Raw genomic sequence first — 26,320 nt, forward strand, 5'->3', positions numbered from 1 at the left:
TGCAAATCAGAATCTAAGAGAAGCTGCTAGGGAGTTGTTCCTTTCCATACAATATGTTGCAAGAAGGAATGAGAGCTTTCATAGCATTTGGTATTTGTTGAAAAGCAAATGATTGACATTCAAGGTTCACTTCTAACCCCAGGTAAGTAGATAAATAATCTAAAAATGCTCTTTTGCCTGTGGGGATATTTTGAAGCACAGAAGACTTAGAGCAGTGGTAAAAGAGAGTTGCAGTGTCCTGTGATTTCCCCATAAGCAGGAAATCATTATTTATAGATACCTCAAATTCTTTTGAATTCAGAGATCCAAGAAATCTTATCTAATACAAGCTGCAACCAATAGCCTGGATGTATCTAAGTTATTCAGATAAAAGGTGTATTTCCCTACAGTCTTTTCAGTTACTAACTTATGGTTGGACTCCAAGACACCAGGATATTAATCTCTGTAAGGGAGAGGTTTTTCTTTTTTCTTTTAAGGGAAAGATCTTATTTTCAAAAGACAGAAGACTAAGGCAATGAACCAGGAATTTTCAGGAATAGCTATTAATTTTTAATGTTTGGATGTTTGCGTTTGGGATACTGTGGCAGTAACAGTGTCGGGGGAAATACATTACCTAATTATATTATTGTACATATAGCCAATTTCAGCCCTGCTTGTGTGCTGAACAGGGCTTTGAATAGAACTGCAGAGAAACTTGGGTGTGGGAAAGAAGATTTGGAAAGCTGTGAAAGCATGTGAAGTAGTGTTGTGTTCCTCCAAGAAGTACCTGTAGGACAACTGATGTGCTGCAAGTTTGGCACTCTCTAATGTTATGGCAAATTTTAACCTTCCTGTATCTTGCAGCGCTGGTTAACATATTTAAATTTGTGCTCTGGTACATAATGCACTTCCTTCGAGGAAAACATAAAAGGTGGGGGGGGAGGGGGAAATGTAAAGAGAGATAAACCCACATTTTTGCCTGTGTAAATTAATTTTTTTTTTAATCAGTGCTTTTTTACTTCATAGATTGTTGAGTGACGTTTTTGAAGAAAATAAAATCCTGAAGGCTGGAAGTAAAGTGAAAATGCTGTTGTATTTTTCCTAAAGGCTTTGGTATACATTAAAATAGGGATAATTTGAGATTTTTGAGTATGAGCAAAAGAGTACAAGAGAAGGAGAAGAAAGAATTTGGATAATGTGAGAATCAGGGAAAACTGGTCTTGTTTTTCAAAGTTTTGGACCTGGAATTCTTCATGTATGGACGTGGTTTGGCCAGCTGCTACACATGTGCTCTGAGATAGCAGCTGCCTTATCACATGTCTTTCTCAGTGATGGTGCTCTTGATGGTTATCAGTTTTTATCAAGCCATATGTACAATTAAGTGAAGTTGAGACTCATTACTGTTTTGTAGGTGTGAATCAGCATTGCCTAGAAAGAAGCTGGAGTTAAGCTGGTATGAAATGAGAAACTGTAAATGCAATATTATGTTGTGAAAACACTTTTAACCATTACCTCAAAGTATTTTCTTCTTTTTCTTTAAGAGGTGAAGGCACGAATACTCTTGGCACTTCTAGAATATACAGGTAATTTTGCTTGTTTTGGGAGGGAGGGAAGTGAATGTGGGTGGTTTGAGATAATTTTTGCTTTTGAACAGAAATACTGTGTTTATATTAAGGGGGAAAATCTCTTATATGATAAAACCTGATAATCAGCAACTTCATCCCACTGTTTGGAGTAAGGATTCCTGAAGAACACAGTTTCAGATATTTTTAAGAAACACTGCACTTTTTTTTTTTTTTCTTTTCAATGCAAAATACCTTTTCTGGTCATTTACTCTAGATCTTGGCAGATAAAGTAAGTACTAAACACTCAGCTTTTGCATAGTGTCTCAGCTGTCTTTCTTCTTTGGGCGTTTTCTTATTTACTGTTTTTCTTTTCATTCCTGTCTGTTTCCAGATTTATATTGCTGTTTTAACCCGTGCCATTCCTTTTATCTCCTATTTTTAGAGAATATTTAAGTTCCTCCTTTCTGGAAGGACTCTGATTATTCTCTGTATTAATTCTACTATCATGCCATACAGCATACAGCTTAAAATGCACAAAATAGGTATGTGTGTCTGCAAAATTAATGTGACTAAATTGGTATTTAAAAAATAGTATCTATGGCACAAACTTTCCTACAGTTTGTAGGTACCTGTGTGTTCAAATAGGCAGTCCAGTTTAACTGTAAAAGCTCATTATTTTCACCATCTAACAGCATGATTCAATTACTTTTGTTATAACACATAAAAATAATTTTATAAAGGGGATTATAACCTTTTTTTGTCAGATTTCTTCAAAATATTAGAAAAGTTTTTAGTAATTCCTCATTTATCCTAAAACAAGAAGTGCATTGAGAAAATGTCCAAGACTTGATTTTTTTAAGTAGTTTTCCCTATTTATGTTGTTTTATAAGTTGGTAAACTCCCTGGTTTATTTTGTATAAAAATACTTTTGTAAAAGGACCCCAAAGTGCTCTTGTGTTCAGTATCTGATGTTCAAGTAGTATTAAATGAGATTCAGAAATGTGTTTGAGACACAGGAGGGCTGCTTCAGGAGCAGGAAATACAGAGGAAGCCAGCTGCTGTTAGAAAGAAAGAGATAAAATTCAGCAAAGTGAGGGAACAGTGTGTGTGGGGCTCAAAACCTGAGCACCCTTGGAACATCGGAAAGTTTTTTGATCCTGGAGAAGCCAGTGGGATTTTTGAAGCTGGAGATGTGTGCAGTTTTTAAAGATGAAAATTCTCTCTGTTCTGGATTTGCACAACTTGTGAGACAGAGAGATTGATTTGAACAATCAAAAAACAAAGAAAAAAACAATCCCAAAAAACCACCCAAAAACCAAAAAAAACCCACCACCACCAAAAACCATTGAGTCATAGTGCATGAACAGTAGTGATTTGGCCATTTATGGAAAATTTTCACAAGATTCTGAGAAACTGTTGAATAGAATAGAAATGATAGCAGAAGAGTAAGTGTTTGTTCACTGTTATCAATAGCTGAGGAAAAGACTGAAGAAGATCTCAGAGGAAAATAGACAGAATGAGATTACTTGGAGAAATATTTGGAGTCCAAAAAGTACATTTTTAAATTTGGTAGTAACTTTGTGACTACCAAATAATGTCTGCTGACTTATCCAGTCATCAGAATTCTTGTCAGCTCTATAGAAAAGTTGGAAAAGGACCTAAGCCTCTTAGAGGCAGAGCACTCTAGTAGCAAAGACAAATATTTTAGGCTTCAGAAAGACCTCTGTATCACCTGATCTGCTTCTCTTGCTCTGAGAAAGATTAAGTCTACCTGTACCATTGTGATTGATGTTTGCCTAACAGCTTATAATGATAAAATTACTTGAAGACCTTCAGAAAAGAGGACGAGAAAGAAGAGCTGAATATTTATCATCACAGTTTTGTGCTTTATTGGGAATATGTTTCCCTTCTAATTCTTTTGACCTTTAGCTAATCTAATACCTATGCCCTTGAATAAATTGGTAGGTTAGCTAGTCCCTAATTTAAATCACCTGCTAATGTTCCATAGCTGTCTACCAACGGCCCTTTTCTGGACTTTCTTGGCACCATAAATCTCTGCTGTTTCCTGGATATGTGATGCTGCTTTGTACTTATTTTATAGATTCACATCCAAATAAATTTTATTTGGATAGATTGTGTTCTGGTAACAAAATGCTGTGCTGTGCAGCAGACAGCCTTCATCTGCCCTCCCCAGCTGGTAGCTGTGGAATAGGCCAGATGAGGCAGTCATGTTAAGAGCTTCTGACTGTCCTTGCTTTCGGGTGGAAAGTAAATGTTTGTGAGCCCAGCTTGCTCTCACATTGCACCAAAGAGATCTGACTTGCCTCTGTTGTCCTGTGACATTAAAAGTATATAGAATTTGTAGCATGTACATTAAAATCTGGGAGAGAAATGTACATTGTTTATAAAGAAGTGCTTTAAATTCCAGATTTTAAATACACTCATATGCAATTTTAGAATTGTATTTTAATGAGGAAAGTGGCAAATTGGTCATGGAGTACTATTAGCTAGAGATAACATCAGGCTGTAAACTTGTAAATTGCTTGACATAAAAACGATGTGGTTCTTAGATAAGGAATTCCAGCCTAGTTTCTTTGCTGTTAACTAATCTGTTTAATTTTGCTTTTGGCTTTTACACCTTGCAGATAGCGAGATACAACTGAGGCGAGACATGGTCTTCTGTCAGAGCCTGGTGGCCACAGTTTGTGCATTTTCGGAGCAGCTGATGGTGGCCTTAAATCAGATGTTTGATAACAACAAAGAGTATGAAATGGAGACCCTGGAGGCCAGCAGAAGGTGGTTGGAGCAGATAGCCAGTGCAGGTCTTCTCCTTCATTTCCAGTCCCTGCTCTCTCCAAACCTGGTAAGACTTGTCATGTCTCGTGCTTGGTCAGAGCCTCTTTTCGTTCCCTGAACCGGGGACATGGTTAAATAGTCTCAGATACAAATCTGATTCTCTGAGTCCTTTTTGCTAATCTTGGTGCTTAGTTAACTGCTATTTGGAAAAGTAACAATTCTGATAATTACAGATTGGGTTCTGATACAGATAATTACAGCTTGGCTATGATATGGGAAGTAAGTTTTCCACAAAGACAGTATTCTGTTTGCTTTGACTTAGCAGATAGTGAGTTTACCCTTGACTCCCCACTGCTGTTGTAGCTGTTCCCTGGGATTGAATGTGGTATTCGGTGATAAGCAGAACTTCATTTTGCAATTAGCAACAATACAAGATAGATAAAATACCTGGTTTAGGTAATTTTATCACCCTTTTCCCTAAAAAAAAACTATAGGTGTACAGTAGTTGAAGGAGTGAACTGGTCTGTTTTGCTCCTGTCTTATGGAAAATCCTTGTAGCCTGTCAGAGTAATTGGAAATCGACTGTTTCTTCACAAGGCTTGGCAAGGAGCCACGGCTTAAGAAACAATTAAAAATGGGACATGGCTTTGTAGTCCCTTAATCCTCAGTTATCCAAAGCGCTTCTTTAGCTATTTGAGATGCTTCTCACACTAGACTAGTTGCTGCTAACCAGAGGAACTGTGAAACAGTCTGCATAGCCTTTTCCATGACAGTCTTGTCTTCCTCTGGAGTTGCTCCTTAAAAATAAAACTCCATGTAAATAACAGATGTGTTCTTAGTATTAAAGGTCTTCTTTCCTCTCCTTGTCTGTCTTGGCAGCCAATTGCTGACAAATTGCCATAAGAAACCTTAGAAAAAACCAATACAAATAAAGGTATTTCTAAATCAGTCATAAAGTCTCAGTCTATGCTATTGTTGGAGAGCCAGTGTGAGCAACTACTTCACAGGCAGCTGTGGTACATGGGTTTGCATGGGTGTGTGCAGCTGACATACAGATACAATCAGGGCCTCAGAGAAACAGGGGAACTCTTTATCCACATGAAGAGCATGTGAAGAAGGCACTGTCTGGGAAGCTTGGACTCATGTCTTGAGTCCTGGATGCTTTTTGACAGCATGTAGTAGCAACAGGTGGTGCAATACTTAGAGTTCAAGAGTAAATTCCATTGGTGTCTGTCTAATGTTTTTCCTTGTGCTTTGTTGTTATGTTACCACAAAGCAACTGTTGTCTTTACAGCTCTGAATAATGATATTTTTTTCACTGCAGATTGCAGTGATTTCCTTTGTAGTGAAAATGTGTGCTACTCAACCATTTTCACATAATCAGATATCTGCCGTATGCATTGTCCAATTGAAAATAAAGTTCAGTCCTTTCTGCCTAACAGTTCTTAACCAAGGGAATTGTATTTAAAGGCAGCTTTTTCAATACCTTCTCAGCACTATTTGGCTTACAAATGATCTGTGTTATTTTAAACAAGGGTATTTGAAGGAAATTACACTTATTATGGCCAGAGTTCAGTAAAGAATGAGCAGTTGTGCAAGAATTTCCCACGCTGCTCTATGGTATTCAGACTATTCTGCTGACAAAATCACTCTGTCCATAGACTTCATAAATTGAACCAGAAGACAAGATATTTCTAGCAGATTTGCTTTTTCATAAGTACAAGGCAGAATGCTATTTCACTATATAGATCAGGGAAAATAATGGGTTTTTTCTTCTGTTCTATCATTCTGTAAACTATAATTTATTGCCAATTTATGGACAGCTATTTATTATTCTTTGCCATCCTACTGTTTCAGTTCTTAGAGGGGGAAAATGTATGATTCTGATTTCCTTTTGGCTCTTGCTAAAGAGCCAGGGGAGGGCTGTATAAGGAATAGAATTACTTTAAGTGATTATTGATTTAAGCTATAATTGGTCTGCATAGTTAACTCAAGATAAACATAATTGTGGGTTACTATTTTCCTTTTTAAAGGTTCAGTTAAGTGTCTTGAAAAATCCTGGATCTCTTTTACTATCTCTTTAGCTCAGGAGTACACAGAGTGAGCTATAGGTTCAAATCAGAATATTGGCACATCTATGTACTTGATTTGTGCCTAGAGTTTTGCGGGTGAAGTGCAAGTCATCCTGAGCTGTAAATTCTCTGAGCTTCTAGTTCAATTATTGGTGCTCAGAGTGGACACAATAAACTATTATATGTTGTTCATAAGTGAAATCCCAATGTTATGGAAATTTTAGAAGAAAATTGCTAAAAAATTATAGTTTTCACATTTCACTTCTGTTGCTTTACAAGATAGACCTGGTGGCAAGACAAGGTGCTAAAGTCTGGTGTCTCACAGAGTAATGACAAAATGACTTGATTAAAAGACATAAGAAATAATGGTAGCTATAAATTACCTATTAATTTACTGTATGGTGTGATAAAAATAATTTTAATAATCCTGAACTAGTAATAAAAGGGAAAATGCCAATAGAAACAAAGAGATTTACCTCATCTAGGAGTTAAATAGGTTACACACTGCAGCAGTGAAATATTGTGCAACACTCTGTAGTTAATTTCATGTTCTGCTCTCTTATATTATTTCTGGTAGGGAAAACATCTGGCTGAGATGACCTTTCCAATTTTTATTTTGCCTTTTTTAGGCTGATGAACAAGCTATGCTTGAAGATACATTGGTTGCATTGTTTGACTTGGAAAAAGTTACTTTCTACTTCAGACAATCGGAGCCAGAACCTCTAGTTGCAAGTGAGTAATTCATATCTGGGTTTTACTGGTTCTGTAACATTTTTTGTTCCTAGAACATCACCTCCCACAGGGAATCTTACACAACTTGGAATTATGGAGAAAAAGTAGATGTATAGCTCTCCTGATACTCCTAGATGTACTGAAATACTGCTGTCATCGGTGACACTGCAGAATCATTATCTGGCAATGTCAGTAACCCTGGGGGCAAGATTGTTTGCTTAGCTGAATTTTGGGAGTATGAACACTGGGAGTATGTGACTGCATCAGGAAAGTCCCTGGAAGACCCAGCTGTTGTTGAAGAAACGTGTAAAAATAGCTTGAAAGTCTTGGTAGGGAAACACAGCTGATATGAGACAAAGAAGCATAAACCACATTTCATTTTGTTGTGTGAAAAATAAATTACTCTTTGAAGAGTTCCTGTAGAGGACAGGACAGGCACTCTTAGGATCACTTTAGATTGGGCAAGAAGCTTTCTCTGAGACCTGCTGCTGCAGATGATCAGGGTCCTGAACCCTTCCTCACAAAACTTGCCCAACTCATCAGGAAAGGACTGTGTTTGCAGTCTGCTGTTCATACACTTTGCTCATTTTCAGCCATTCCTTTATTAATACGTGTTCAGCCAGTAGATATTGTCCTGCAGTGAACTTTGTTTAGTGAGCAAAAAGCCTCATTTTTTTCCTGTCTCATAAGTCCCCTGGGAAGGGAGGAAATCAAGTCTGCTTCACATCAAGCCCTTCTGAAACAATTCCTTTGCTGGATTAAGACCACACTGGAGAGAACTTCTGAAATAACCAAAACCAGAAGACACAAAGCTACTCCACAAAGCTGCCTCTGCTTGGGAGAATTCAGTAGCACAGGGCTGATAGTCAGGTAGGATTTAGCCTGTGTAAGACCACAGTTATTTTGGTTTGATTCAAGTATGGACTCTGCTCAGAGTGTTTTCTAAAGAAGCCCTGCTAAATCCAGTAACAACATGGAAATGCAGTTCCAGGAGGGCCTCCTAATGTGGAGTTAATTCTGTACCTATGTCATGAACTGTTCTTCTTGCAGGATCTTTCAACTGAGGTGTCTGTTCTAATAAGCAGGAACACCATGTGTTCAAGTATTGTAATGAATTCTGTATTTTCTTTTGGTTTAAATGCTGCCACCACAGTCACTCTATGTTCACAGTAGCTCAAAAACTGGCAAAATTTTTTTTCTCGGTTATGATTCTGCATAATCAATAAGAGAAAGTTTATATTTTCTTATTACCGTAAGTAGTGAAAATGTTCTTTGGAATCTTTAGCATTTAGGTACAATGTGATTTATGCTCACAGAAAAAAACCTCTATGTAATAATAATAATAATAATAATGCAAGTCACTATATTTGTAACTGTTTTCTACTTGGAGACTTATCTATGGAAACAGTGTATTATAAAAATACTGACTATTGTGACTGCAGGGATTTTTTTTTATCTAACTGCATGAGTTTTGTGTGCAGCAGTTTCTGGAAAAGAATGTGTCATTGCTTACGATTGAATTGTAACACTGACTGTATTTTTAGATGTACCAATCACATACCAAGCAGAAGGAAGCCGGCAAACACTGAAGGTTTACTTCTACCTTGATGGTTACCACTTTGAACAGCTTCCACAAAGGCTGAAGAATGGAGGAGGATTTAAAATCCACCCAGTACTTTTTTCACAAGGTAACTTGAGGTTAAATTCACCCTGTCCTGCTTTTTTCACGTAATAGCTAACTCTCTTTAAACTCCCACTTATTTACTCTGATTTGAATCCTCTGTAGACATAAGGGTACAATGCTTATATTTAGATGTTGTTTAATGTGGGCATTTTTGAGGACTTTGAATTCAAATGTAAATTGAAGAAATTCTGATGTCTGTAATAAAAAATAGAGGAATGGTTATAAATTTCTAAGTTTATGCCAGTTACATGATTCCAACCACAAAGAGTGAATCTTCATTTATCAACATTATTTTGTTCTTTTTAGCCTTTAATGGACAATACTCAGACCATGAAACTTGCCCTTAAAAGTGGTTTTGCTTTTCAAATGCTATAGTAATCTTTTCCCATTACTTCATATTTGAGGACTAAATTGCTATCCCCCTGAGAATTCTGTCTCCTGAAAACGTTATGAAGAGTTAAATAGCATTTTCAGGCTTATGTAGTCATTGCTCTGCAGACATTACAAAGTGAGGAATGGTGGCGCTGATGCTCAGACTGTTCATAAATTCCAGGCAGCCTGCATTAGCTGCAGTGTCATTACAGTCATCAGGAGCGTGAAGTTTGCTCCACTGAAATGGTGAATGTGAGCTGCTGATTGCCTTGAGCCGCCTCTGATTTCACAGGGAGCTCAAAATACTCCACACCTTGTGAAAGGCTTCCAGGGTCTGTGTGGAATAGGCAGAAGTCAAGCATACAAATGAAGTTTTCGAGGAGAGCTTGGTCTCTGATAGACAAGGAGGATGTAAAAGGAAATAGTGCACAGAAACATAAATAAATAGCCGAACATAGTATAAAGTTAAAATGCACTTTTTTTTTTTTTTAAAAAAAAGATCCCTGGAGTTAGATTTTTAAACAAACTAATGAAGACTTCAGTGGTTTTCTTTTGAATAGATTGATTTCAGTCATAGGGAGAAAGAAGAACACTGAGCAGGAGGCAAGTTTCAGTAGAGCAGACAAAAAAGCACTTGAGAGAGAACAGAAAATACCTTGGTTCAGCTGAATTCCTGGAAATAGTGGTTTAGACTGGGGAGGGGATTTGGTGTGCTACGGGATTTATTAAGCAAAATTTTTTCCACTTCTGTTTCCAATAGCACAAAAAAATTTGATTCTTAGGATAAGCATATCTGTAGTCAGCTACAGGAAAAGGATAAGGATCCATTCAAGTGTTTACATCTGCTTAATATTTTTCAGTAGAATGGAAAGTTTCTTCTTTCTTTATCATATCAGATTGCTTTAATTTTCAGTTATCATCCTCTAAAATAGTCCATTGGACTCCAAGAATAAGAAGTCCTGGATAAGTCTTTAAATCCTAGTGTAAAAATCATTATTTTGAGGGTTTTTTAACTCATCAATGAGTGGATTTGGATTCTGTTTTTCACTTCTTTCCTCTGAGGTTTGGCTGGCCTGCCATCAAACTAACTCAGTAGATTCCCATCTGTAACTGAAATTTATTAGCTACTAATGTAGAAATCTTGTTTAAGTCTCTTTGTGAAGAGAATTTTTGCTCCCCCAATCTAAACATAGGTAAGTTGTTTCCTGCCTAAAACACAATGGTTGATGTTATTTTCAAATGGAACATTTAGAAAATCATGTTTTTGGGATACTTTGTCAAAGGCACAGGTCATTGCACATCAGACTGTTTATCTATGTGTTTCTCTATTCTGAGTGTCACAGCTCCCTGCCTAAAATTACAAGTCAACATATTTACATGATTGGCACTATAATATTTTTTGAAGTTTTTTTGTTGTTTGCCCAGGCTGTATTATCTATCTCTCCATTTGTAAAAAACAGTTTTGTTCAACCACATACTCAAATGTGTGCACATTCAAAAGGATCCTGTTTGCAGAACTGGGGCTGGGGCTGTTGAGATATTGCTATTGGCATTTAGATTTCACTGTTTCCTACATTAGACTTAGGATCTTGACAACAAATTTCAAGACATTATTGAAAATGAAAATTCTGTTTATTTAAGATTGTTACATAGTGTCTTAATTATGCATAGCTTTAAATTTTTTTTTAGTTCTTCACAGAGTGTTAGAGTAATTCAGATTGGGAGAGACCTCAGGAGACCTCTATTCCAACCTGCCACTCGTAAGAGCAACAGCTGTGGCATGAAACCAGGTGGCTTGGGTGTCTAACAAGTAGGATCTTGCAAGCATTCAGGGACAGAAATTGTGCAGCGTCTTGGGCACCGCCTGTTACTCTGCTTGACTGCCCTAGTGGTGAAAGAGTTTTTTTCTTTCTATTGAGTTGAAATGCCTCTCGTTTCAATTTGTGTGGATTGTCAGTTTGTACCATTATGAAGAGCCTGGCTCTTTATGTGGCCCTGCACTTGGGTGCAATCTACTGCTTGTCCCAGTTTGGCATCAGCAGCAAACTTGTCTTACCTCCTCCATGTCAGTGATAAAGACACTGAAAAATGGAGATACCTATGATGCTCTGCTCAGGCTGCACAGTAGTGGGCCCCTGGGCAGACCATGTCCCATTAGCTACTGCCCAAGGATTCCACCCATTCTTCCAGGCTGCTGTCCTGATTCTGTGCCTTCAGACCATAGTATCCTATCTTGGATTGAGGAATGCCATAGAAAACATTTCGGTCAGGAAATCTTCCTTACAAATAACTTTCTAATGTACTGGGTAGAAAGATGTTGAACGCGTCAGAGAGGGCAGGGACAAAGCGCACAGCATGGGAGTCCCTGCCTGCACCTGTGAGTGTGGCCCCACAGAGGCAGAGCTCTGTGCTCCTGCCAGTCCTCACAGATGACTGAGTTTCCCGGTTGGATAATCTAATTGAATAAAACCAACTTCATGCCAGTAAAATAAGCAGTAGGAATTATCAATTCTGTTTGTGTTAACATGCTGTTATAAATTGAGTTCAGTGGATATTTTTGTTTGAGCTTTCTGGTGTGACTTAGAACCAAAGAAGAATCAAGTCTGACTGTCGAAACTTAATATTTTTTGCACATAAGTAGAATTACAAACTGTGAAAGCACAGAAGGGGAGTGCAATTTGCATGTTCTTTCACAATGAATGAATTATTTATTAACTGGTCATATTAAGCAATACAAGCAGAATTAATATTCTGTGTGCAGCTGAAGCTGGAGGGCAGCAGCATGCTTCCATGAAAACTCTGCTTGTGGCTTGCATTTTCTGATGGGGTGATGAGTTCTTAGAGTGTGTTTGGATTTCTAAAGTGGCAATGTTCCTAATTGTAAAGCCTTTAACACTTCTCCATGAAAAAAATCATATTTCACCAAGAGTTGGGGTTTATGTTTTAATGTGGTTGACCTCTTAAAATGAAGATCTTAATATTTTCAGTCCAAGTTTTCATGAGAATCCTTTCATTGAAGTTTATGTTTAGTTCTTGAGTTCTTGTAGCAATATTCATCTTTCATTTGGTGGACACAGACAAGTATTTGACTTCACCTACCTTGAAAAGGAACTTCTGGGCCATTACCAGAGATCCAGCAAAATTTGCTTTACTTGATCTAGAAGAAAGTATTATTCACATTATCAGTGGGTATAACTAGAGGAACCTTTAGGTAATGAACTCCACATCTCTGAGGTGCTCGACATCTCCCAAAATCGGGCTTCATGAGAAGTTATTAGGTCTCCCTTTGTGAAAGTTACATTGATCCTTTATTTCCTCTACCCCAGCTTGTCGTCTGTTTTCTTCCAGGATATATCAGAATTAAACCACACATTTGCATTCAAAAGGCAGGAATACTTTAATTAGAGCAAAGGAGCTCAAATTAGTGCTCTCCTTTATATTTTCCACAGGGCAAAAAATATAATTTTTCTTGTAAATGAAATTTTTAAGAGAGATCTGTATGAATTTGATGGCATATGGAAACAGCTCAGCAATTCACAGTAGGGTCACAGCCTCAGGGTTAAAAAGTAATTCACTTGTGTGTGAAGAAAACTACAAAGAAGGCAATTATTAAATATTTAATACTGATCTCTCTCTTTTCCACTCTCTCTTTTTACAGCATTGGAGAGCATGGAAGGATACTATTACAGGGACAGTGTCTCAGTGGAAGAATTTCAAGCTCAGATTAATGCTGCCTCACTAGAAAAAGTCAAGCAGTATAACCAGAAGCTACGGTGGGTAATAAACCAACATTCCTGGAATTAGCTTACAGAGTTCTGGCTTTCAATTCAGTTTCTGTGACACAGCTTTAAACTGAAATGTGTTGTATGGTGGTTGGCTTTTGGTTCATGGTTGAGTAAGATCCAAGATTCATGATTCTGACTTTTTAGATTTCTGCACTGTTTAGTTATTTTTACAAGAATTGTTTTCTCCTGAAAGTTTTTAGCTATAATTGCCACCTGGTTGTTGTACTAATGCATAAAGAAAAGGAAAGGTCTACTTGATCACAAGTGGAGTATCAGAATTGCCACACATTATGGTCTGATTTTATAGACCATATTTACCTAATTTCTACAGAATAGTACTTGAAAAACAATGTTCTTTTCCTGCTCTTTCTCCCCACACCCCACAATACTAATAGGAATGCAGACATATTTGTATATCTGCATCAGCAATGGCTATGGATTACAGAGTGCATACTTGCCAGTATATGTACAAGTTATGCGGCTGTGTATTTTGGTACACATTTTATTAAGGAGTTGCACATAAAGACAGAACTTCTATTACACAAAACAATCTGTTCATTATGAAGTAAAGTAAGGAAGATGGGTATATAGATGACTCTTGTGTCTCGCTGTGTCTGTGCAAAACACCTGTTTGAGTATTCTTACTTGCCACGTGAGCTGAAGAGAGCAAAGGGTTGTGGTGAAACCACATCTATTCACTTCTAAAATTCTTGAATTGGATGGAAATGTCATTTCACCAGGACGATTGGGCAGTTTATAAAAGCAGCAGAGAGCAGGAGTTAAAAAAAAGCTCAAGGACAATGGAGAAGTGGGAAGAAGATAAATGAGGATCTCTTTGCAATTCCTTTACCTGTTGGTTCTCTCTGGATGGTTTTCTTCACGTATCTTGCAAAATCATTTATCTTATTTGTTATTAAAGCTGTGGGATTTCTAGATTCTGTTTTAATATAAGTACTGCTATAGCAAAAGTGATTTTAAAGCCAATTACATTCAGTAAGTATGTTATTTTTGATTTTTCTGTGTGACATCTCTGTCTGCATTTGTATGTCAATGACAAATGTATTCATTTAGTCTGTTTTCCATCTTCTTGTATTTGCACTTCCTATTTGGGAAAAAAAGTGCCTCCTGAGTGTTTATGTGACAAGGTTTATGTTATAAATCAGTTTTACAGAGAACTTTGGTCATGCCAGTATTTGGCCTAAATGAAATCATCAACTTTTGGAAAGAGATTCTATCAGTTAGACAAGGCAAGATTTTTTGTATTGGTTTTTTTCTATGAATAGGACCAATTTAACCTCCCATGAAAATCCTTAAAATAAATTCTTCCTGACTCTATGCTATAATGTTCCTTGACCTTGCTTGCCTCATGAGTTAGGTCCTCCATTCATGCTGTGGCTATAATGAGGTACATTCCTCTTTACAGTGTTGTGACTCACAGCTCTGATGAGTTGCTAAGCTTCAAGGCCTAGTTTTATAAGAAGTTGCCATGAAAAACTTATCATTAACAAAAATTAGCATGGGTATCTCTGCCCAGTCAGAAGAACAGGAAAAGAATTTTTTTTTTGAGCTCTCTAATGTCTGACTAGAACATTCAGTAATTGATTTGTTTGCTTTCTGGTGAACTCTATCCATTTCTTAAGTGCAGCACAAACAGCTTCAGGAAATAACTGACAAAATATGAAGAGGAAAAACAGAAAAGCAGATGCTTCATTCTTGTTCTGCTATTTGCTAGCCTGTGTAGGTGTTTGGCCAGGAGAATCTAATGAAGTGACTGCAGCAGCAAAAGATATTAACATTTGGGTAATTGCTCTAAAGAAAAACAAAAAAAAAAAGAAATTAAATATTCCCTGGAAACATACTCAAGTGCAATAATACTTCATGTGGAAGAAATCCTCCATGCTGCACCTCTTAATCAGTAATAAAATAAGTCATCCAAGATACAACCCATAAGCTATTCTTTCTCCATAGAAAAGGAATGTGCTGCTTGCTTGTTCAATGACTATCTGGTGACCATTTTATAATCTCTCCATCACTACAGCAGCCAAAAGCAAGTGGGAGCAATGGCAATGGAAAAAGTAGTGGGAGAAGAGCATGGGAACTAGTGGGAAAGAAAGCAATGTTTGACAGTGACACTGCAGCCAAGGCATCCATTGATGAGAACTCAAGAAACAAATTCAACTTCTCTTATTCCTGATGCATTGAATGAATAATGCTCCAATAATATTATGAAATAAGAGACCCCTTGGTTGTGTATGGTCCCAGCTGCAAAGAGAGATGTTGGCCTAGCCTGGTATATACCCAAGCAGGAGAGTAAACTAAAAAATGAGTAGTATCTTTGCTCAGCTACCTCTTAATTTCTTGTAGTAAAGTCTTCTTAAAGTTTTAGTACATAGAATATTTTTGGGTGATTGATTTCATACCTGATGTGTGCTTTAAAAGGATTAATGTACAGATTATTTATTTGAATGGATCAAAAGATATATTAGGGACTTTTTAGTGGATTTCAGGAAGGATAGCCATTTAGTCAAGAATCTGAATCTTTGCTTTTATTGCAGAGGTCATTCATAACTCTGGAATTCTGGTCAGCTTTTCCACAGTATGAGAACTGATGCAATAAATCCAGGTGCAAAATTGTCCTCCTTGAGACTGATTTGAGCATCGTAAGAGCTTCTGTCTTTCATGATTCTTGCTTTGGGGCTTTTGGAAATACTACCTCAGCTATGAAATAATAATTGATAAGATCATCATTTTTATGAGAATGCATGAAAGAATAAGAATTGCAATAAGAATTTCATGGAATGGAGAATGGAATGTGGAATGGAGAAAATGTCCCTCTATCTTCTATAGTGGAATTAACCCTAGCTATTTGAATCTTATTAGTAAAATAGGGAAACTTTTGTTCTAAGACAAGCTCGAGTTGAGTTCTTATACAATTCCTGAGGCAACATCCTCTATGCCAGCAGTATGTAGGAAGTGCTTTATTGAAATAATAATGTTATTTAAAGAAAATCAACAAAACGACCAATACCTAGTTTATGAGATTTCAATCTGCTGAGAAATTCTCAGCATCTAACCCACAATTATTCCTAATCATGGTGGATTTTTTTTTTTTTGAATTGCACTTATATCTATAATTCATCAATTCCGTTTCTGTGACACTGATAAGGAAAATAAAGTTATGTTCAAATTCTGTTTGAGAACTGAGCTGGTGCTAGTAGTTGCCAGCAATGTAAATTGAACCTGATCAAATTGTTTGCTAATCGGGAACATTCAGTACATCGAAGTGAAAGTAATTACGTCAGCAGAAATTTTCAAGATCTTTATTACTATGTGTTTGATAGCTCAGCAGTTGTCTTCTAATGTAGCAGTGAACTAAAAAGAACCTGTGTATCTGACCACTGTGGAGGTCATTGTTGAGTGAGACCTTTCTGTATTTGCCTTCCTCCTTCCACTTGTCCCCATCTTCTTCCTTTGGTACTCCTTGACTTTCAAACAGGCTTTTTTTCATCCTGAATCAATCCTTTTGCTGTTACAGATACCAGACATTATTTTGCTTCAACAGTGCAGGACACAATGGTGTTCAAATCCATAACTCGTACAAATGTTGGAATAACAAAAGAGGAATAACAAAATGTAGGAATAACAAAATCTCACAAATGCACTATATTTACTCAGACTGCTAGGTTGATTTAAATACTGTCTTGAAGGTCTTGAGACATGTAATTGTAAAAAACATGAAGGTAAACTTAAAGTAGTAATGCTTCAAAATTACAATTTAAGCATTATTTCTTTAAGATACATTCTGTCCTTTGAATATTGTCTTCATGACTGGTAAGGGTTTATTTCCTGCAGTAAGGTTCAGTAAGCTCTTACTGTGTTGAATAGAAATAAATCTCATGGTCCGTGCTGTGGTGGTCAGATTGATTGTGCTGCAAGCCTGTTGGAAGCTGGGGCAGACCCTGACAGACAGGTTAGCTGCATGGCCATAGCTCAGCCAGTCTTTGGACTGAACAGTGACTTCCAAGTAAAACATTTAGTGGGATATGAGAAAAGTTTTTATCCTTAGAGAAACAGGGTTTGGGGTTAGCTTCCTGCAAAAACTAAGCCATTTTTGAGAATGGACTTTCAGTGTCAGAATGAAATCTTCTGCAATGTTTGTCCAAATTATCATAGCCCAAGTTTGGACTTGCTGGCTCAGAATGGGAATTTGAGTGTGCAGTAGGAAACTTGCTCTTTCAGTCTTTCTAACTCTGTATTTGACATTTTATCAGATTAATTTTTTTTTCTGTGGTAATGGGGTTTTTTTTAGGTTTTTTTGTAGTGTGCAATCTCATTCTGGGCAAAAGGTGTCCCTCCTATGACATTCTATTAAAATGCAGTTTTCTACTGGTGCTTCTGGTTAGCTGCTTAATCAGAAAAGTCCAAGAACATCTGTGCTATAAGAGTTTTTTTCCTGGATACGTCTGTGCACATAGGGGATGTATCACAAAGGCAGAGAGGATGTTCAGGGCACAGGTCATTCAGCAGGGTGCAGGGCTGTGGCTGTACCAAGCCTGCTTCCAGCTTCTGTGTCTCTGCAGTGTGCTTTGCTTTCATTGCTGACTGCAGGAGCAGACTACGGTGGTCTATAGGTGCTGAAAACTGCACATCAATATACGTGCTTGCATTCCAAAACTGTCTATGTCTAGATAATTTTTAGCTAATAAGAAATTAGAGAAATTAATGGCTTTTAGATAGCTGAACAATTTTAATGCTTCTTCAGAAATGTATGCTCGCATTTAGAAATCTATACCCCCACAAAATTTGTTTTCTGATGTTATGGTGGCTAGGATTGGGAACATACAGAGGAAATGAGAAAAATAATAGATGAAGGTGAGGTCAGGAGAGTTCTGCTTTTCCATTAATTTTCTCTTATCCTCAGCATGGCACTTTCTTGCGACATCCCTGATTATATGATGACCCAGTTCTTTACTCCAAAGATAGGATCCTGCTGTGGGAAAGACAGCTGAGGGCTGCTGTACATCCCCACCACTGGTGTGGGTGTTAATTACCACTGTATAGTAATTAACTCGCCTGTGCATCAATAGAGAAAGAAAGTCTGGAAAAAATGTTCCTTCCTTCCTGCCTACCATTCTGTGTGATTTGGAACTATTCTTTGAAGTCAGCTGTGTCCAGGGTTATTGGCAGCTACTTCTGTAGTCTGCTGTACAGCCGTAATAGAAGAAAAATTAAAGCAAGCAGTAAAGGGAAAAAAAAAAAAAAGAAGTGGATTTTGTTTGAGTTTTCTTGGTGGTTTTTTTGTTGGGTTTTTCTCCCTATGTTGCTGCTTTCTTGGATATCATTTTGGGAGGTAAATGCAAGTCTGTTATGCTAAGGAAGCAATTATAATCAGTGAATCTAACGACAAATGATTTAGCTAACTATACTCATTACATTGAACATCTGATTACACTGAATGTAATATTTGTCATTTTAAAGAGAGTTTCATTTACAATGTAACTTCAAACAATTTTTCTGTGTGAAGCCTTCTGTATTTATTTTATGTCATAAGTAATCCTCCACAGAGCAATGGCAAATTTAATTGAATTTGTTATTCAGGGATGTTACAATTCAGGAGGTTTTCATGTTGTTGGGGTTTCTTGTTTCTTTTGATTTTCAGGAAGATAAGAAAAGGAAACCATTTCAGCCCCTAGAATATCTGCAAACATGGAACAAAATCTGAGGAATCTTTTTAATTTATACGCACACGTATACATGCACAACAGCCTCTCAAGCTGCAGGCTTCTTGGCAGGATGATGTTTTCTGTATCCTGTATAATTTAGTCAAGGCAGAAAATAGATGTGATGGCACTCATGGCTTCAGGCTGAACTAAAATTCTCTAATAGTTGCTTTGCTATAAATGGGTTACAATGACATAAAGGATGTATCCACTTAAAGGTAGTTAATTACTGTGAAAGAAAGTACTTGTTTGTCTCTGAAACAAAATGATGAAGCCTCAAAGCAATACCTGCATTATCAAAAAGGCTAGATCATATATCAATTTCTGTAGTAAATACATTAAAATCCACCTTAAGGCTGACAGACTCCTTGCCCCACTGTTTCCAGTGGAAAGAAAGCTTTTCCAAAGCAAATAGTCAAGTGGTAAAGAAGCTTATCTTGCATGTCCTTGTGGTACTCTTGTCCTGTGATGGGTCTTTCCTTAATTTCTGTTCAGCTCAGTGAGTGACATGTTAATGAGCAACTAACAGCTTCTGTCATTGCCGTCAAATTTAGAAGAGTGATGTCAGGAGACTTACAGGTTTCAGAGAGTGATTCTGTGATAACATTTTCTTTTTGTTACAGTAAGATATTTCTAAATGACATAGAAAAACTGCTTCCTGGTATTCATTACTACCTATTTGATACACAGCTTTGTATTCAAAACAGCAGCAGTAAAGCTAGACTGCAATACTACATAGACAAATTTATCATGAATTTCCTATGACTATAAACATTGGAAATCTAATGACTCTTAGATTTCTAAGGTGTGGTTCCAAATGTCTAGAAATTTGTGACGTATCTCTCTGTAAATGCAGAGCCTTTAACTGAAAATTTTTCTCCTGAACTTAGTGAGAAGTACTTTAGATAGAACAGGAATTAAGATTCATTGCATCTAAGTGAAGCAAGACCAGAGAGAGAATAGAGAGATCCTGGGAAAAGTAAATTAAATTTGTCTAGCTGGTCTAAAAGATATTGCCAGAGGGCTTGAATTTAGCTTTGGGATTTTTTTTTCCTTTTTCCATGCTGTGCTTATTCTGTGAGTGTAAATTAATTGTTTCTTTAGACTTTTGACAGAATAAGATCAGTATTTATTATCGGTAGTGTTTTGTAATTGAAAATTATGAGTCTTGGTAGATTATATATACTAACTCTTTGCTCAAGGTGGCCATCAGGTTCATCCTGCTTTCCTTAACTGATGCAAGCACAGAGAATGTGTATCTGCAGTGATCAGAGGTGTTTATTTCAATCCTGGTCACTGATAGAATCCAGCCCAAGCCTGCAGTAGTCAAAACCCCTGCCACATGATGAATATTTGGCGTGATGTCTCTTTAATCAGTGTATTCCATGTATGGAATATCCAGAGCTAAAAAGGAGACATCCATGTCCTGAAAGAGAAATGTGGAAGCAATTACTTAGCATTATTTGCTTCAGTGTGGATTTGGCTGTTTTGACAGTGATGGGAGAAGCAGGAGGGTACCTGTAACTGGTCTGTGGTAGAAGAACTTCCCTTTCTTATCAAAATAGGATGGTTTCAAGTGCCCTTGGATGTAGGTAGAGATGCTGTAGACTAAATTCTGGAAAAGAGGTGAAAAGTGGGCAGTGTTACATAGAGCAAACTGGACCTTTTTTCCCTTTTTTTTTGTCATCCATGACTTTCTGTCTTCACATTTCTATGCTCACATTTATGTAATCCCCTGCTCTTTTGTTTACAAAGGTTTAAGAGTAGGGCTATGAAAGGCCTGCTTTGATGGCAGGACTGTTGCTTTACAAGCATCCTCCTCTGTTTCTACCTCAGATACTTGTGCTCATTCTAGTGCTAGTTGCTCAACCTACCTTACTTACGGGCTGAAGGTAGTTTAAATTGGTGGGAGACCAGTAGTTAACCAGATGCTGCAGTCTTACAAGAAAATGAGCAGCATTATGAAGATTCCTCCCCTTCGTTTAAGAGTCTAGTTTCTTGCGGATTTGGTTTTCAAGAGTTGAGAGTTTGTGTCCCTGCTGTACTCCCAGTCTAGTCCACTAAAGCAGATGGTTGCCAAGGAAGTCCTTAAGTTTCATTTCTTGAAATTTTCTTAATACCCCTCCCCACTTGTAAGTATGTAAATGCATTACTAAACCTGATTAAATTTTCTCTTCCCAGTGTATTTTTCTTGCCTCACCATACAGTCACATCCCCTTCACCAGAGCCTGCACTATTTCCCACAGTAGAGGGAAATATTAGTTGTCCTGTTCCCAGCCAGGACAGGGTTAATTTCTGCAGCACCCAGGAGGGACATGGCTAGGACCTGGAGATTGTTCTATAGCACCGTACATCATTGCCAGGGGCAGGGCAAGGGAGTCACTTTGAAGGAGAAGAGATTCCTTCTGGTGGAGTAAATGCGGTGCCGCTCCTGAGCCAGAGGGAGCACGAGGGGGCATGGCTGGGGTCGGATTGTGAGCTCCACAGAGACCATTTTTAGGTGGGAATCACTCTCTCTTTTGTGCACTTTTGTACAAAAAACCCCTCTTTTTGTACAACAAATTCTTACTGTTTGTTTTCTTGCCCCACTGCTGTTTCTAGTAAATTGTTCTTATCTCAGGCTGTGATCTTTACCTTTTGTGACTCCGGTTCTCCTATCCAGCCTGCTGCAGGGGAAGGGGGAGTGAATGATGGTGCATGGCTTGGAGTGGTTTCAGAGGGAAGACTAAATTGGAGAATATAATTGCTAAACCATGACATCAGTAGGGACTGAAAAAAGCTGGTTTGCCACTTTGTGATGGGGTTAAGCCAGGAATCATGGAATTATTTAGGTTTGGAAAAGACCTTTAAGATTGAGTCCAACTGTTAACCCAGCACTGCCAAGTCCACCGCTAAACCATGTCCTTGAGTGCCATATCTACACATCTTTTGAATACCTCCAGGGATAGTGACTCAACCATGTCCCTGGGCAATCTGTCCCAGTGCTTGACAACCCTTTCAGTGAAGAAATTTTTTTCCTAATAACCAATCTAATCCTCCCCTGGCACAAACTGAGGCCATTTCCTCTTCTATCACTTGCTATGTGGGAGAAGAGGCCAACCTCCACATCATTACAAGAACAATAAGGTCTCCCCTGAGCCTCCTTTTCTTTAGGCTGAAAAACCCCAGCACCCTCAGTTGCTCCTTGTAAGACTTGTGCTCCAGGCTTTTCTCCATCTTCATTGCCCTTCTCTGGACACAGTCCAGCAGCTCAAGGTCTTCCTCATAGTGAGGGCCCTAAAATTGAACACAGGAGTGGAGGTGTGGCCTCACCAGTGCTGCGTACAGGGGTGTTAAGACCTTACCCAGGGGTAGGGCTTACTCAGTTGCTTACTCATGAAATACAAGTTACACGTGATTAGAGCCACATGGTACTAAAGTGTTTCCATCCTGCACTTCAGTTTTCCGTTCTGCACTTCAGTTTTCACAATAGTTGTGAGAATATTACAAAATATTACTGTATATGCTCTTTGACAATTTAAAATCCTGCTACTGTCATGAAGCTTTTCAGTTGTTAAAATTAAAACTTTCTGTAACTACTAAGGATGCTGGTGATGTTGTACATGGGATTGTATTGCTGACAGATGCTAGGAGACATGATCTAAAATTGCTGAGTCTTAGCATGGGTTGAGAACGTAATTATACTTGGTAAATTATCATTTATTGAGATTTACCATTTAGTGGGAAGAATATATGAAATAATTTGTTTTAACAGAAAACGGATACATTTACTACAGACAAAATTGAATTTTATATATATATATTAGATGTATATAAATGTATTTACAATTGTATATGTATAAATATATATACACACATATATACAATAAGCATGTTATACACACTCTCACCTGGGTAGTTAAAAATGAGGTGGCAGAACATAGAATTGTTATTAAAGAAATGCAAAAGTATTTGTGCACACAGATGCAAAAATACAGAGATACTGTTTATCTGTGTTATAAATATGTGCTTTTTAATTCAAGCTGAAGAAAATAATTAAGGGCTCCCACCCTTCCCTACTCCACACCTCTGTTCTGATGTGTCCTTTTTCAGATTGGTGTCTGTGCTTTTCTAGATGGTCTTGAATATCTTGTGCCTGAGAGACAAAAGTCTAGTAGAATTGAGATCCATTTCCATGCTTCGGTTGAGGACAGTAGGAACTAATTAATATGTTTGCCACGCAGGTTGTGGAAATAAAATGCTAAATTCTTCTGTGCTATAACATCAAAGCAAAACCTTTCTAGAGCAGAACCACCAACTTGGTGGTATTTAATGCCATAACCCAGTTACCTCCCCCTCTCCAATTATTTCTTTACTATCCTTGTATTTCAAAAAAAAAGGTTAGCAATACCTGGGATAACCCTGTGGGCTTACTGGCACAAGAAATTGAGGATAAGACTAAACTCTTGGATTTGCTTGAATTATCTTTCTGTTCCAAGTTATTCAGGAATGTGTGTCTCTGCAGGTCTGAAACCTTCTTAGGGTTCTGTTTGCAAAATTTCAATTTTCAGGACTTTATACATGTGTTTGTCAGTTTTGGAGGGTACCCTGTAAAATGCTCCTCTAAGAAAACAGGAGTACTTCTGCATTTCCTTTGTACTCAGGTTCTGGGAAGACATCTTGGGAAAGCCTTTATCATGTGAGAGATTTTACTTTTTGAACCCTAAGATGTTTGCTACCTTATCCCAGCATTAGTTTTCCCTGAGATACTTGTCCCTCTTATTTGACATTGCTGCGTAGGGGATACCTTACAAAAGTCGAACACAGCACTAATCCTCAGTAGATTTATTGTGTATTGGATTATCTACCTTTTCTTTTTTTAAAAGGAAGGCTTTTCTGCTGGGTCTTAGAGACATTGCAAGGCTTTAAAAGCTAAACTAGCATCCCATTTGGAAACAAAGAACTATGATTTCATTCTGGTTCATTTCAAATGGATTAGAAAATATTGTCCAAATTTGGCACCATGCCAAGATTGCCATTAGCTTTTCCCATAAAATATGATTAAGGACCTTAACAAGCATTTAGTAATTAAGCGAAGTGCTTTGGAAATTTATATGCTGTCCACAGGTTGTCATGTTCTGTAAAATACTGAAGACAGTTTTTATGAAAAGCAATAAAAATAAAGCACTTGAGAAACATCTGGGAGTGTTATCTGATGGGGAAGGAATAGTTTCACTTGTAACAGGATATTTTTATATTTAAAATGAATGTTGTGTATAGTTGATTTTTTGTTTGGGTTTTTTAGGTTAGTGAATAATTGCCTGAATTAATGCAGTAATTCCTATAACCATATATTCCATTCCAGTGTCCTTGTTGCTTCGTTTTATACCCTGAGTTAATTATTTTCCATGTACTCCATTAATTAGTGTACTGTTCCATATTTGGTTTCTGGTTTCATTTAATGCCGATGAATTTGCTGGAATAACAGTCTAAAGCGATGGGATTGCTGAACAGTCTCTAAATGAAGCAGATTTTTCTATTGAATGGCAGGAAAAAGCAGTGTAGGCTTTCAGTCTGATAATGTTCAGTGGACAGCAGCATGAGGATTGGTTTTGTAGCTTTTCTAACGAATAAAAAAGGTTGGTCTGCTGCTGCTGAGGTAGCTTTTATGTGCTGTGGCCACTCATAGTGATTTATGAGTCATTTTCTCTACAAACCTCTTTTCCTTTCAATAGTGTCCAGCTTCCTTTGATACAGAGAGCATTGTGGATCATGCAACAGGCTTAATGGAATAACAGAACTAGATTATCTTTGATGTGTTTTCTGAGGGAATTAATTCAAACCTTAAATTTGTGAGAACTTGTTTTTCGAAACTACAAACAATAAAAAAAGTAAAAGGTGCATGGATTTTTTAATCAGCCCAATTATTCCAGATTATTGAGGAGTAACTGGTATTCAGATCTGCAGTCTGCTCCCCTGCCCAGCAAGTGTGCAACAATGTAACTTTTCTCCTAGATGAAATCATAAATAAGAGGGGCAGCAATTTTTAACCTTGTGTACTACATGAATCAGTGCTTTAACGACTGGGGGATCCAGCTGATGCTCTTGTTTGAGAGCTAGGATGCAAAAAGACAATTTTTTTCATTGTTTGGGTTGGTTTTTTTTTGTTTGTTTGTTTTTTTTTCCCCATGTTATAGAGCAACTAAAATTTGGCTGTCAAACTCCTTAGTTCCAGCCTGGGTTGTGGCTCACTTGTGACCTTTAGTCAGGTCTGTGCCTTGAGCACACACAGTGGAGATAGATCACAGTGATACCTTGAGGTTGTCCCTGGAAAATCTGTCTTCTTTTTCCTATGTGTTCCACGGTTCAGTTGGGTTTCTCTTGTTCTGTTTCATTTAAATGTTGCCCAGAGTTTCTGCATTAGTAGCTGCTGCCTGGTTCTCACTGGTACGTAGGTAGTCCTACCAAATATTTCTATTTTCAGCTGCCACAGGAGATTTTTTGCCACAGCAGAGTGAGTTTTGTGATCAGAGTAACATGGAATGGTTTGGGTTAGACAACCATTAAAGATCATCTGGTCCAACTTCACTGCTGTGGCAGTGACACAGACTTATTTAAGTGTTGCTGCAGAGGCAATAAAACCTGTGATCTTATCACAAAGATATGTGTGATATTTACCTGTTAGATGCTTAATGATCGCTCCTCTGTGGTGAGCAATTAATGTGCTTATAAGTTGGAAAGTTAAAACAAAAATTCCTCTAGGGTTCCTGAGTTGAAGAAGACATGTATAATGCATGTTTGTCCCCTGTAGGGTTTCTGCTTTTTTGTTTCTTTTTATATTATGAACATGTATATGTTTCCTCTGTCAGTACTGTGTTTCATGTTGGGGATTCTGCTTTTATGTTACTGCACTTATATACAGCAAATATCAAAAAAGCTTGTAGAATGTGAAGCTCAGGCACTGTTTCTATCCCAGTTTTCCCAAAGTCACTCTTAAAATCTATACACTTGCCACAGACCTTTTTTTTTTCATGGGTAGCTTTGTTGAAAATCACTTTCAGATCCCGTGTTTTTCTGATAACTAGATGTTAAAATTTTCACTGTACTGTCAAAGGGCAGAGGGACAGATTTTGTCTCCAGAATAAAAAAAAAACGTTCTTCATTACTTTATTTTATTACTTTTTAAATTTAATTACTTTAAAAGAAGGAGTGTTAGTGCCTGTTGACTATTGTATTACTCCTTGACCCTCTTTTTCCATAAGGTAAAAAACCATCCAACCTCAGGATAGTGTCTAAGAATAGTCCCTTGTAGAAATTTTGTTCAGGACTTGAAACAGTTAGTTTTTGCCTTACTCTATCTGTTTGTTCTTTCAGGGCATTCTACCTGGACAAGTCAAATTTGCCTCCAAATTCAACATCTAAAGCAGCTTATATAGATAAGGTAAATAAAAATGTTGAGTGCCTAATTAAACTCTGCATGTTACACACTGTGTTACTGAGACTTATTCCATCAAAAATTGAATTGTTTAAAGCTGGGGGGAGAGGGACAGGGAAAGGGGGAGCTCTCTTGCAGCTTTTTGTCTCACCTGTGTTTTTGGGTAGGTGGTACCATGTGGTTCTGTATTAAAAGGTATGG

The 26,320-nt window shown here is 37.5% G+C and overlaps 1 protein-coding gene across 1 annotated transcript in view; it reads left to right on the top strand.

Annotated features, from left to right (window-relative positions):
• The window catches only part of PREX2 (phosphatidylinositol-3,4,5-trisphosphate dependent Rac exchange factor 2), a 171,693-nt gene that overhangs the window by 112,571 nt on the left and 32,802 nt on the right, over nt 1-26,320 (top strand). Inside the window, exons 32-37 of the mRNA XM_038129126.1 lie at nt 1,521-1,562; nt 4,190-4,407; nt 7,042-7,144; nt 8,689-8,832; nt 12,859-12,973; nt 26,059-26,125. Of these exons, the coding sequence (XP_037985054.1) occupies nt 1,521-1,562; nt 4,190-4,407; nt 7,042-7,144; nt 8,689-8,832; nt 12,859-12,973; nt 26,059-26,125 (689 nt within the window). The remainder of the gene's footprint in view (nt 1-1,520; nt 1,563-4,189; nt 4,408-7,041; nt 7,145-8,688; nt 8,833-12,858; nt 12,974-26,058; nt 26,126-26,320) is intronic.

The sequence above is a fragment of the Motacilla alba genome, chromosome 2 (genome assembly GCF_015832195.1).
Source record: "Motacilla alba alba isolate MOTALB_02 chromosome 2, Motacilla_alba_V1.0_pri, whole genome shotgun sequence".
In the NCBI taxonomy this organism is placed as follows: domain Eukaryota; kingdom Metazoa; phylum Chordata; class Aves; order Passeriformes; family Motacillidae; genus Motacilla; species Motacilla alba.